The 13873-nt window shown below is 42.3% G+C and overlaps 1 protein-coding gene across 3 annotated transcripts in view; it reads right to left on the bottom strand.

Moving 5' to 3' along the window:
- Nucleotides 1-12968, bottom strand: part of ATG4C (autophagy related 4C cysteine peptidase) — a 28317-nt gene extending 15349 nt beyond the window's left edge. The window contains exons 1-6 of one of the 3 annotated variants that reach the window (XM_068140786.1): nucleotides 12768-12968; nucleotides 8947-9077; nucleotides 7561-7644; nucleotides 6687-6920; nucleotides 2504-2834; nucleotides 4-74 (exon numbers count right to left, since the gene is read on the bottom strand). In XM_068140786.1, coding sequence (XP_067996887.1) covers nucleotides 4-74; nucleotides 2504-2834; nucleotides 6687-6920; nucleotides 7561-7644; nucleotides 8947-9022 — 796 coding nt within the window. In that variant the 5' untranslated portion in view covers nucleotides 9023-9077; nucleotides 12768-12968. Of the gene's footprint in view, nucleotides 1-3; nucleotides 75-2503; nucleotides 2835-6686; nucleotides 6921-7560; nucleotides 7645-8946; nucleotides 9078-12628; nucleotides 12721-12767 lie in introns of those variants that run through there. The other 2 variants (XM_068140787.1, XM_068140784.1) reach the window with 2 other exon arrangements.
- Between the last annotated feature and the right edge of the window lie 905 nt (nucleotides 12969-13873).

Genomic DNA, 13873 nt, shown 5'->3' with positions numbered 1-13873 from the left:
TACCTGTGCAATCCTGAGCAACATAAACTGTTACTCCTTGCAGCTCAGGGTCTCTTGCTTCTTCAACCGCTTTTCTAAGTACAAACACAAAACTATTTAACTCATCTTTGGTTTTACAGATATTAACAGTTAAATTATTTGACTTTTAGGAACAGGTTGGTTTTGTTAGTTGTGGCTTTTTGCTTTGATTTGGGGTGGGGTAAGTTGTTTGGTTGGTTTTTATCTGTTCCCGATAAATCAATTTTTATCCATTTTCATTATTTTTATGCTCTCCTGATAAATACAAATGGGGGTGAGGATGGTGGCTGTTTGTTTAAAGACTGGATACCAAGATACACTGTATATGACAACCTGTTTTTCCCAAGCCAAGATGACAATATCTGGCCATTTAGAAAAAAAACCAATGAAACCCACCAAAAAAAGCCCCAAAGAAACATACAAAAAAATTCATATTCACTACCCAATTTCTTTCTGTTTATAACAACTGCCTGTCCATAACAATTTTCTGTCGTGTGTATTGGGACACTTGAGGCTAAATTTGCTGACAAAAATACTATTTTTAACTTGACAGATCTCTTTAGTTGACCTCAGTTCATACAACTAAGCACAAATTAGCATTGCTTGTTGAAAGAAAGGCTAGGTCCTAAAAAGCTGTAAGGCTGCACCAAAACTTTCAGCAAGATAATTTAGAGGAAGAGTAATAGTCCTAAAAACTAAAAGAAAATAAAGAAATTAGAGTGTTCCAGAGAGAAGATGAACCTTTGGCTTTAACACAGGCTTGCATTAAATGGTCACTATCCCTTTATTCCATACCATACTCTGAAGAATCATTTAATATAGTAATTTTCCAGTTATGAGAGAGCTATACATTGTTAGTGCTGCTGTTAAGAGAGAGAGAGAGAGCTAGCAGGAATCGTAGAATGGCTCAGGTACAAAGGGACCTCAGAGATCATCTACTCCAACCTCCCTGCCATGGGCAGGAATGCCTCACAACTAGAATCGGCTGCGGAAGGCTTCATCCAACCTCAGGCCATCATCCAATCTCAGGGCCTTAACCACCCCTGGGGGGAGGCATTCACAACCTCCCTGGGCAACCTGTTCCAGAGTCTTAACATCCTCATACTGAAGAACTTCTTCCTAAGATCCAGTCTAAACCTGCTGTCCCTCGGCTTCAAACTATTCCCCCTTGTCCTGTCTCCAGACACCCTTAGGAAAAGTCCCTCTCCAACCTTCCTGCAGGATCCCTTCAGGTATTGGAAGGCAGCTGCAAGGTCTCCCCAGAGCCTTTCCTCTTTCCAGGCTGAACAACCCCAGCTCCCTCAGCCTATCCTCATAGCAGAGGTGCTCCAGCCCTTTGATGATCTTTGTGGCCCTCCTCTGGACTCACTCCAACAGTTCTGTGTCATTCTTATGATGGGGACACCAGAACTGCAGTGTCGAAATGATAGGTGGGTTTGTGTTGGATGGAATCTTGGACCAAATTCCCTCCCTTTAATGTTAGGTAAAAGGGCTACTGCAATTCAAAGCAAGAATAAAGAAGTCTGTCAGTTTCTATCATCAGAAAAAATAATAAATAGATCACATACATGATGCTAACAAAGACATTTGTGTGTCTGCACACATACAGCTGATTATTTCAGCACAGGTTCACTTAAGATTAACATATTTTGATTCTTAAATAGCAAATTCTTCTATTCACAATATAAATACAGCTATACACCTCTATACTTACATACCAATTTCTTCCATTCACACATATATAAAAGGATGAACTTGGGCTTCTGCGGCTTAAATGACTTACTAGTGATTTGTTTTATAGATATACTGGAATCCACTAAGAAATAAGCATATCAAGCTATAAAAAATAAAAATCAAATCCAAAAAAATCAGTGATATTGAAAGAAACTGCATCTTAACGTGCAACCTATGGAGAAGTTTGACATTCGACTTCTTTTTTAACCACACTGAATGTCACAGACCCTTTACTTTTACTGTGATATAATTATAATATTAATAGTGCCATACATTTACAGTTTCACAAGAATTTGATGTGTGCAAAGAAATGCTGAAAACATCAATTTTAGCTCTGACATTTCATTACACTATCAGTACATTACAGCCCCCAGGTTACAGTATTAAAAAGAAGACGGGAAAAAAAAAAAAAATCTATAATGTTATGCATGTTCCAAGGTTGAAAGAGTGGTTAGTTTTTAGAACATTTCATTAAATGTAGCTCTGCTTAAAGCCCAGGTTTGGGAGAGATACTTGGGACTTCTGCTGCCCAAAGGAAACAGGAATATCAGGTTTTTCCTGAAATAAGACTGAACAAAAGCTCAGAATTCAGTTCCCGCACTTACTGCTCCTTCCCTCCCTGCACCCACTGCTCCCTTGAATTGCTACTCCGTTAAATGCTCAATTAAGCTGAAGTAATCTCACGACAGTTTGCAATGCTTCTTCGCGATGTGTAAGGCACAGTAACAACAAAGAATAAAGGCATTTTCACCTTAAAATGTGTGCCACAACTGCAGGCCCATACCAATCTCCTGCAATTTTCCCAGACTTCTTTCCATATTCTATCAGCTGATGTAAGCCAAAAGCTGCCAGTGGAGAGTCGCCAAACCACGAAATTATTTTTCTATGATAAACTTCATTTCTCCTTTCACTGTCATCACGGTTTCTCTTCACTGTTGGCCGGTGGTGATTTGACAGGATCTTGGGTTCTCTCTCTGCTGTAAGTGATGCTTCAAATGATGCTGTCAGCTTTTTCACTGTGTGGGCTGTCCATGATTCAGCATCGGAATTGTCAATGTCCAACGCATCTGGCCAGACCCAGGCTGCAGCAAGACAGTTTAAGATGCATATTAAGCTTAAATATTTACTTTTTGGTCCAATTAGCAAGGCACACCCCTTTCTCCCCATGTTCTTTAAAGCAATAGGTACTTCACATACCGAGATGTTAAAATGTAAACAAAGAATTAGAGTGGAGTATGATCTGCTGAATGAGAGGTGAAACAAAATGCTAACAGTACATTTGTTGACAGGTTATGTTGTCAGAGAGAGAGGTCAGTCTCCATGATCCCAGCACGAGTAGGGAAGTGATCATGCCCTTGTACTCAGCACTGCTGAGGCCACACCTTGAATAATGGGTTCAGTTTTGGGCCCAGCACATTGAGATGCTGGAGTGGGTCCAGAGAAGGGCAATGAAGCTGGTGAAGGGTCTGGAGAACAGGTCTGGTGAGGAACAGCTGAGAGAGCTGGGGTTGTTTAGTCTGGAGAAAAGGAGGCTGAGGGGAGACCCCATTCCTCTCTACAATGCCCTGAAAGCTTGGAGTGAGGTATGGGTGGGTCTCTTCTCTCTACAATCAGTGAAAGAACAAGAGAATATTGCCTGAAATTGTGCCAGGGGAGGTTTAGGTTGGAGATTAGGAAAAATTTATTTCCTGAGAGAGTGGTTAGGCATTGGAACAGGCAGCCCAGGGAGGTGGTGGAGTCACCATCCCTGGAGGTGTTCAAGAAGCCTGTGGACATGGCACTTTGGGACATGGTTTAATGGCCATGGTGGTGTTGGGTTGATGGCTGGAACTTGATGATCCTTGAGAGATCAAAACAGTTCTATGATTCCATGATCCTGGGCAGTTAAATACACAAATACCTGCTTACAAGCACAGGTTAGTACTATCTTACATACTAAAAGTATGGAAGTTAGCTATTCATTATCATCGAAAAAGTTTTATGCCTGTCAAACAAGGAGTTTCAAAAGCTGTTTTTAATTCTTCTGATTTGTCAGTTATTAAAAAAAAAAAAAGCCACAGCAAATCAGCAGAAAAAAAGACAAGATCTTTTTATTCACCACATTTGTCAGTTCTTTATCAAAATTCCCTGACAAGCATGTTTAAATGTTATTCAGCAACAGTATCTACAGTCTGCATTTCTAGCTGAAGGATTCTCCAGTGATGCATCCTACACACAATGCTCTTCTAAAACCACAACGGTGGTTCAGCACATGCAGAGATCTGCAATGCTGCCCTGGTGAGATGACTGGAAGCCTCTCTCACAAGTTCAAACAACTACTTGCAACACAGGGCATAAAGAAACCTCTGAAAGGCACTGAATGTGCTCTGAAGGTGTCCAGTGAACATCCCCGAGGGCAAAGGGAAGGCTGCCATGTGCAAGCAAAGTACAGATGAGGTGCTTTTGCTCAGTGGGCTGAATTTGGGTAAGCACTTGGAGGTCCAAAAACCTGCCATTACAGAGGTGAGAGGAACCTTTCCTGATGGGAGAGCAAGAACGGCAGCTCTCCTTGTGATTCCTGAGAATCTTTGAGAAACAAAGAGGCAGCACAGAGGCACTGTATTTTAATTCTAAAATCTAACCTAGGGCTCCAGTAGCATCACAGTCATAGAATTGTTTCAGTTGAAAAAGATCTTTAAGATCATCAAGTCCAACCATTCTCTAACCCTACCAAGTCAGGTACTAAGCCATGTCTCTCAGCATCACATCTCTGCCTCTTTTAAACACCTCCAGGGATGGGTATTCAACCACTACCCTGGGAGAACCCTTTCAGTGAAGAGTTTCTTCTAATATCCAACCTAAACCTCCCCTGAGGCCATTTCCTTTTGTCCTATCACTTGTTACTAGGGAGAAGAGACCAATTCCCATTGTGTTACAACCTCCTTTCAGGGAGCTGTAGAGAGCCAGCCTCCTTTCCTCCAGAATAATCATTGTTACCCATCCTTACAGTGTGACAACTACCCTACATCAAGGCCTCTGACCCCAAGTGGCACCCCACTGTGAAACCTCATGTTAATTGTTCAATGAAGACCCAGGCAGATGCATAAACTGAGTACAACAACATGCTATTTCTGTACTGCAAGCTTCACACTGAAGTCCACATCTTAAGCATTGGCATCTCAAAGTAAAACTTATCAGTACCTTAATATTTAAAATAAAACCGCATTTATAACATCATTCAGCAATATCTGGAACATTCCACATAGCAGTGGAGGTGGAAGTATTCCAGCTAGGAACTGCAGTGAAGCTTTGCTTCGTAACAGAAACAATACCATTAAACTATAATGAAAACATCTCTGGGAAAAGAGTAAACAGCGATGAAAAACTTCATGCAAACACTTAAATATGTTTCAAAAGCTACCCAGACCTCATAAAAAGCTTTTCAAAAGATAATTCACCAGCTGTCAGAAGAGTAGGTGATGAGAAAAGTAGTCCAGAAAGACCTACATATTCTACTTTTCTATGCATTTGGATTGCCCCAGAAACATCAGCACACTGGAATCATCAAATAGCCTTCCAAATTAGGGTGCATGGGGGACAGTGCAAGGAATTCTTTGCAACCATGGATTTTAAAGACATAAACCTGGGGCTTTTTTGTTTGGGGTTACTTCACAATGAGCCATTAACACATTCCTACTCACAGGCAGGCTTCTGATCAGATTTCTATCCTTTTTTAAATGTATGTATAAAGAAAGTTCTATTTCAGGGATTTGTGTTCTCAGCAGAAGTATTTTTATAGGTTTTGCTATTTGCAGTCAGTTGAAAGGGATAAAGAATGTTTTATGACTTCAATATCTACAGCAAAAGGAACATTCAGTAAGCCAATCTGACACTTCAGTCGCAGCACTGCCAAGAAAGACGACTTTGTGATGCAGCTGTTTTGGGACTATGTTCACAGCTTACATCATATTTGCACAGAAAGTACAAAGCATTATCAAACCAGGCTTTTGGAACTATCTTCTACTGAAGGATTCTTGGGATCCAACCAATGGCTGAGTAAACAATACACTGTCTGCTCTCTAACTGAAGTGCCTGGCTCTTTTGGATTGTTTTGACAACAAGCAGTGGTGAGATAGGACATGATCAATTGTTTGAAAGGGGCAATGTGGTAGATGATGAAAGGGATTGAGAAGAGGATGGAGAGAAAAGGTGATTAACTCTGAGAACCATAAATACCTCTATGCAGGACGTGGCTTAGCATAGAAGTACAGGGAGGACATGCCAGTTTAGCCTTTGTAAGCAGAAAGTGTTCCAAGTCTCCTATAGCTGCTTCTTTCAAACAGCTGTGACTGGGATTATTTTGAAACATGGGAAAATGGGCAAAAATGGGAAGTTCCTCTCTAAGTACATGGGCAGAGGAAGGAAATGAAATAGTGAGAATTTCCACACAAAGAATGATATATTAAAAGTTCAATTAGAATCCCTCAATTAACTCAGTACAGTAATACTAGAAGAAACTGAATAATGTACAACTTTAAAACTGATAAAATAACCTCACTTTTGCCATAGCCCACAGCTATGGGCTGTGGAACTCTTTTCCACATCTTGAGTTCCAAGAAATGAGCAAGTTTCAAGAAAACTGGACACTTGGATGGATGATAACAACATCCAAGTATGGAATCACAAGGGTTTTGTGGTATTTTACTTCACAGTTAGCTTTTGTGGAGGTTCCAGTATCTTCCTATCATACACTTCAGTATTCCTTTGTTCAGAAATGGAAGAGTGGAACAGCTAGAACACTGCTGTAATGCAATAAAACAATTGCAGTATTTATTAGGAGTCTAGAAGCAAAACCAACTTGCAATTTAGGCCTGGGCTACACAAAGACCATCACACGATCTACAGAACACCCATGTTTATCATGACAAATAAACAGACTGTCTCTCCTAACTTACCTCTACCAAGAAAATGAAGCATAAGACCTTGAGCCAGCAGCATTTGACCAGTTCTCAGTGTGCAGCCCCAACCACAGTCCGTAGTTAAGGCAGATCCTTTGATCTGAGGAAATTCCTCTCTGTAAGTCAACCATATTCGAGAAATAAAATCCTTCCGGAACTCCTCAACGTTTCCTGAAATCTCTGTGGTGATTTTATCAAAGTTGGACCCATCTGCAGAGAGTTCACCAGATTCTGTAAGGCAAAACACAACTGATCTTATAACTTGGTGTGGTACTCATGTTACTAGAAGAAGCGTGTAAAACATACAACTATTCTATGAGAAAACAAGAGTAAACTTGCAAAAAGTAACAATTGTTTCAAAGAGAAGAAAACTGGAAGGCAGACCTAGTGAAAATGTGCCAGGTGACAAGGAAAAGAGCAACACAGCCAGCATTACTGTGCCAGTGGAATCACTGACATGCAAGTAAGCAGCTGCTTAATTCACCTACAGGTAAATGGTCAAGTGGAGAGAGATCTTGTAGAACGCTACATACTGGAGATGGTAACAAGGTGCTGGTGTAATGACTCTGTACAGGTACTGTCACTATTTCAGTCAGAAGACTTTAGAAAGCAAATCTCCCAACTGCTAGATAAATGAAGTAAACTGCAAATTACAGCACTAACATTTACAGAAAAAGCAAGACTTCAGTGTGAAATCTGAACAAAGCAGGTCAGGATGTATTAGAGGTGGGATTGGATATTTAAATGAGTATTTTCTAAGATCTTCCTGTTTATAATTCCACAGTAATGATCTTCTTTCTTACAGATTAAAAATGCATCCACAGAGGTCCTGCTGATTAAAGCTGGAATGAGTCCAGTGCTATTTACATACCATCAGATTTGAAGTGGTAACACTTTCCCAGCAGAAAGACTGGAGAGTTTCTACTGAAGTAAGTTTTGGTTTTCAACACCCAACCTAAAACAGATGCAAAACAACTATGAATTTGTGACTGGTATATTCTAAAATGGCACTGCTAATGGCATCTGGTTAAGCCAAAGGTAATTCTGGAAGGGCAATACAGAGAAAATGTACTGAAACTGGGGGTTGCTTGGGTAAGTAACAGGAAGTTTAATAGTTCTGCAAAACACTGGTTAGTTCTGGTTTAATAGTAATGACGTAACCCATATATGGATGTGTGAATCTTAATACAACAGTACTACTGTGCAGGAATTGTTTGGATACAGGCATGCTAAAGCTGAGCCTACGTTGTTTTGTCTCTGTTGTGAATTTGTTACTGCATAGTTTGATACTGTGAGGTTTCCAACTCCTATAGCACACAATAAGCTCCACATATGGTCAGTGAAAGTGCGTGAAGAGCACAGCTTTTCTACAGGATTAATTTAACATACTTCAAAAAATTAAACTGCAGATTTCACACCCAAAAGGGGTAGTATAATGATGCTGAACAAATTTCAAGGGTCAGAATGCAGTTTTTAGGTTCTGACAGTGTCCCCAAATAGCAGCTTTTTCACTTAAGCCTAAATCCTATGGAATTTATATCCTCAATTCCTATTGTTTCTTGAACTCTTCCTATCATATACAGGGTATAACGATTACTATTCCACTTCAGCCATATGGCAACCTTAAATAAAGTAAAAGAAAAGGATCTTTTCATCCTCACAGACATCTCCAAGGCTCAGTTATGAGAATTCATAAAATTTATCAGAAGCCTGGTGGTAAATCTGAGCAACCTCAGTTGTACAGCTAGGTAGGTAGAAAGTATAAAAATACAATTAAGTACATATTAGCAAAAGGAACACTTGCAAAATCTAGTTGCTTATTAACAAATTAATGATGTTCAACAGTGGGAAAGTATGTTACTCAAGCATGTCAAATAGATGCTTCAGTGGAATTTGTATTTCACACACCTTCCTACTTTTTCCAAGCAAGTACATATGAAAAACTCTGGGCAGATGAATCTATGTTTTCCCTGTTTAAAGGTTTATGCAGCTCTAGGGCCATTTACACAATGTATTTACTTCTCTCAAAATCAGTAATTTTAAGATAAATTATGCAAGTTTATATGAGCAATGAAAAGCAAAAGGATGCTGGTTTACTTGGGCTGTTAATAGCATCAAACCAAAAATGGCTTCCAGGGCCACATGGCATTTTTATTATTAATATTAGTGAAGTTTCTAAATCATGATCCCATTCACGTTAACAAGAAACATTCCATTCAGTGGAGGCAGGATCTAACCATATGAGTGTTTCACTTACTGTATTTCATGTTGTTCCATGCAGACATAAACTTTGATTTTATCTTTTCTACTTCATCTGTCCCTGTGGCCTCCATATTCAAATTCTAGAGAAAAAGCCATCGCTGTCTTGTGAGATGTTCAATTCTGCTACTGTAAAAACAAAAATTATAAACATATCCATGGGCACTGAGCACACAGGATATAGAATCACCACCAGCCCACTCAGGTACTTAAGCCTAACATGGCCAGGAACAGTAATAAACTGGCAGAATCCTCCACTACCAGGGATGGAGAGGCAATCATATCTTCCATGAATAAGTAATAAAATAATCTAATTCCAAATATACACCAATAAAACTACTACACAAAGCTAAATAAAATATAATGCTCTCCAACAGCTCTCTATTGCACAACAAACAGATCTAGAGCATATAACCTGTGCTGGCATATGAGTACACTCATCCTAATTGGCAGGGAAATTCAGAGCTACCAAGCATTTCACTAAATAGAATAGATGCTTCTGCTGACTAGATTGCAACAAGCATCTTTCCACCCCCACCCCCACCCTGCCTCCCAGCAGGGCTTCTAAGCACCAATAAACAAATCTTGATTTTAAAACCAGCATTAGTTTCAGATTTCTAATACAGAATTTTCTAAGCCACAGTTTACAGGCCTTGGAGGAGCTGAAAGATGAAGTGCAAGATGTTTGTTCAGTACTGCACAGAAAATGTAGAGTATCGAAAATGCATGGAGTAACAGAGACCTAATTTTGTACAGAATTAACCTGCTAGGAAGGTAACATCCAAAAATGATTACTGAACACTGTCATAAAATCCCTGTTTGCTTTACATATCTTCTAATTATCACTTACAGTGCAAAAAAGGCTTTTTGGTCTGGTCGTGTTACTTACAAGAGTCCAACTGTATTACATGAATGAGAGTGGTAAAAAGATGGTAAAAACCATTACAGGGCAGATCCATTTGGTAAAAACGGCTGATAGATTTTCCAAGGGAAGAAGGTAGCAGTGAATGCCCTTTTCCCCACTCTCAGAACTGCAAGATAAGACTGACTTCACCTTTAAAGCAACCTGAACTGGTAATAATACAGAAGGAATATATACTACCTTTATCCTTATTTCTAGGAAATCTGAGCAAATGCCTCAGAACTTCCTTGTTTTTTCAACCATTGCAACAGGAAGTCTGCTATTAACAGAACTTCCTTCATGGCATGGGTTCTGTCAATTGGTCACTTTAATAGCTGATCAAAGGGAGATTTTCTTGATGATGGTTATTTGGTAGCCCAAACCCTTGCATAGAGAACAAGGAAAATTAAGAGCTCCTGCTTCCAACAGGGCTCTTGTGGGACATAAAAGTTGATGAGTGGAACATCACTGCAACCCTCACAGAATTTTTAGCTAAGTTCTGGTAACATTAGGTAATGACATGAACTGTATCAGTTAATAAACTTGGACCAGCAGCACACACTACCACTGATGCCATACATAACCTCCTTACTTTACAAGGAGAATCTAGAACATTATTTCCCTTTCACTGTGTTATTAGCCATTGAGTTGGGATCCAAAGCAGAACAAAGACTAAACCATCTTACACTGGAAGCATATTTTAAGTAAAACCTAGCTATTGATAGCGTAATTGTGCAGAGCGTGCAGGTGTTATGGCTGGACTCGATGATAAAGGTCTTTTCCAACCAAAACAATTCTGTCAGCATGCCAGTGTGTTCTGAGCCCAAGGGTACTCACACAGATGCTTTGTTTCTGGGATTTGTAGGTAGGAAAGGACAACATCAGCCTACTGCCCAAGTCATCCCTCACAGGTTTTCTCACCATTCTATTGTGTTAATTCATAAAGGTCTGTTGACAGCTTTTGACAGAACAAGAGGCAATGTAAGCTCACAGATATGGGCCAAGAGTGACATTATTTGCTAGCGAAAAGAACAAAGAGCCACAACCTTACTTTGATTATCCTTATGTTAAGATGTGGTTTTGTAGGGGAAGGAAAAGAAAGACAATTTAAGGATGGGTTTTAATTTCCTGCCTTCTTCTTCAAGATTTGCTTCGGAGGAAAATAATAATAACAAAAAAGACAGACTGAATATAACACTGACTCTAGCTGGCAAAGCTGCTAAGATGGACTTCATCAGGAGGTGTGTTTGGTCCAGCCTGTCCCCACACGATCTATCAGCAACAGCCCTTTATGCAGAGGCCACTGATTGTCTTAAAAGCCAATACCTATAAAAGCTCCCTCTGGCTAAAATTAGAAATGGAACCAACTCTACTGTTCCAAAAGGGCTTGAAGGAAAAATTATTGAAATGAGAAAGAAGCTCATTTTCCTTTAAAAGACGATGGTCATCACAGTACATTTTTCTTTCATCCAGTTACATTTTTTCCCTGGCATTATGCTAAAGATGTGAAAAAGACTTCCAAGAAGAATGCTAACATAAAACAGGCACATTTATTCCACTGGAAAAACGCAGGCTCTTCCCATCAATGTAAGAAGGCATCAGTAATAGTCCCACTGAAATGAATGGAACAGCAGCAGGAGGAGGTCACAATGAATAAGGCTTCAAGCCCAACGGGCTTACTGCAACCCCTCTTCTAAAATCTAAAGCTAATGGTTTTATACTGAACTTGTCTCACTTAAGAAGTTATCTGGGATGATACGACTTCACAGAGCAGCAGAACACACCTCTGAATGAAAAATGAAGCCCTGTCATTCTCTGAGAGCCCCCATTACCCAGTCGCTGAGGGGAGATGACTGCATGGAGGTGGTCTGTTTGTTAATTGTGACAGGAAAAAAAATAACATCAGAATTTGTTTATTTTCATTAGCAACTGAAAAGTAACTTAACTTGCCAATGCAACCACTGTGAAAGGGATGAATGAAGTTGAAATGTGACTGTCTTTATTAAATAAGAATGAAGACCCCCTTCGCTTTTTCACTGCCTGGGAAGAAAGTGAGGTAGGAGTGATGACAATCAGCAAAACCCACATACAAGTCCCTGACAGAGAATGAAGCCAAAAGGTCCTTTTCAAGGAGTTACCCCCCTTTCCAGCTAAAAATACGTATTGAGAAAAATATAAAAAATACTTTGTAAAGGGGAGCAGAAGAAAAGCATCTTTTATCTTCTTTTTAAACCTCGTAGCAAAGACAGAACATTTTATGCCCCCACGCTGCCCAGCCAAGCAAGAGCTGCTCGCAGAGAAGCCGCCTCGCTACTCGGGCTCTCCACAGCCGGGGAAGGCTGCTCTTTGTACCCTTACAATGACTCCTGCGGGCTTTGTCAGCAGACGGCCGGGGAAGGAGTGGGGGGAGCCCGAACCGCCTCTCTCCGGGAAGCTGCCCGGCGGCCCCGGTTATTCCCCAACCAGCCGCTGAGCCGTCGGCCGCAGCGCGGTCACCGCAGCTGCCCGCCGGCGGTAGGAATACGGCGGTCACCCGCCTGCCCACACAGACACCCGGGAAAGAAGCCTGGGGAAGCGGGAGCACCCCGAACGCGTTCCCCATCCTAGCGCTACACACAAACGGGGTGGCGGGGAACAAAGCCCCGGGCCCGGGCCGCCGCCTGCGGGTACGCCCGGGAACGGCCGCCTCTCGGCCGCCGCCACTGAAGCGTTTCGTCGCGCCCGGCACCGCGGGCCGCGCTCTCCCCGCCTCGCGTCTCCACCGGCGCCAGCCGCTCACCCCTCACGGATCCGCCGCCGCTGCGGGGCGACGGGCCATTAACGCTTTCCCGGCCGCGCTACCGCCGCGGCCCTCACCAAGGAAGAACCGCTGCGAGCCCGCCGCTCGCAGCCGGAAGGCGGCTGAGGTCGCTGCTTACCCGCCCGGCGAGCTCCGTGGCGCAGCCGGCCGGGTAGCGAGCGGCCTCCCGGGGCTTCAGCCGTGAGGGAGAGGTGCGGAACTACAGCTCCCGGAGGGCTCTGCTGCGGCAGTCAGCCGGGCCCGGCGGTGGGCCCGTACCGGGCATGCTGGGAGCTGTAGTCTGGAGGGCGGACGGGCGGTTTCCAGCTGGTAGGAGCGAGAGGAAGGCGGCGGGGCGGGCTGAGAAGAAGCAGGGAGGGCCAGAGCTAGGTGTGCCGGGCTGAGGAGGAACTGGGAGGGCAGAAGCCAAGCGGGCTGGGCTGCAGCTGGGGACGAGCCCCCGGAAAGGCGGCGCACGGCGGGTGGCCGCGGGCTCTGCGCGGGAATTGCGGCCCCGGCGCCAGGCCTACGGTGCTGCTCCTCACGGAGCCTCCAGCTCCGTTTCAGTGTTGTGCCTTTTTTTTGTGCCTTTTTTTTTTTTTTTCTTCTTCTTCTTCCCCGTGTGTGTGTTGTTTCTTTGGTTTTAATCTTATGCCTTTTTACTCTACTACAGCAAAATGCTTCCCAAACGTCCAAATTCTCTGGAGGCTGGTGATACTTCAGTCCCCAACCTGAACACTTTTGTGTTTGTAAACACACACTAACAGTGGTTTCCATTTCAACTTTATATCTCTTTTCTAAAATTACATCTCATTCCTTCTCTCATTCCTCTGGTTTCTGCTTTCTTCTAGGCAAGCTGTGCTGAGGGTTGGTGGGAGTTTTTTGGTTGGTTGGGGTTTGGTTGTGATGTTTGGGTTTGGTTTTTTTGGTGGCTTTTTTCCCCTTTTCTCTTTTGTAAAGTAGGTTCTTCATTAATCCATTTGTCTTAAGCTGCTTAAAAACAATAATTTGCTGTATCAGGAGCCAAGGGGTTAAAAAAAACCCCAACAACCACAGGATTTGGGAAGAATGTCACTTGAATTTCTTCAGTGTCTGGAACTGGCATTTCCTAACATCTTATAGAAGGACGTTGTCCCCATGTTCCCCATGTACTTGGGACTCAATAGCAGGAGCCTGGGTTCGTGAAGAAAGGTGGGGGGTTTTCCATTTTGGGATTTTACTGCCTTCTGCTGGTCAAACATGATC

This window comes from Melanerpes formicivorus, unplaced genomic scaffold (genome assembly GCF_026170545.1).
Source record: "Melanerpes formicivorus ecotype bairdi unplaced genomic scaffold, bMelFor1.0.p_v2 SCAF_7, whole genome shotgun sequence".
In the NCBI taxonomy this organism is placed as follows: Eukaryota; Metazoa; Chordata; class Aves; order Piciformes; family Picidae; genus Melanerpes; species Melanerpes formicivorus.
Note: the sequence above shows the minus strand (reverse complement) of the source record. Positions and strands in the feature narration are given on the sequence as shown.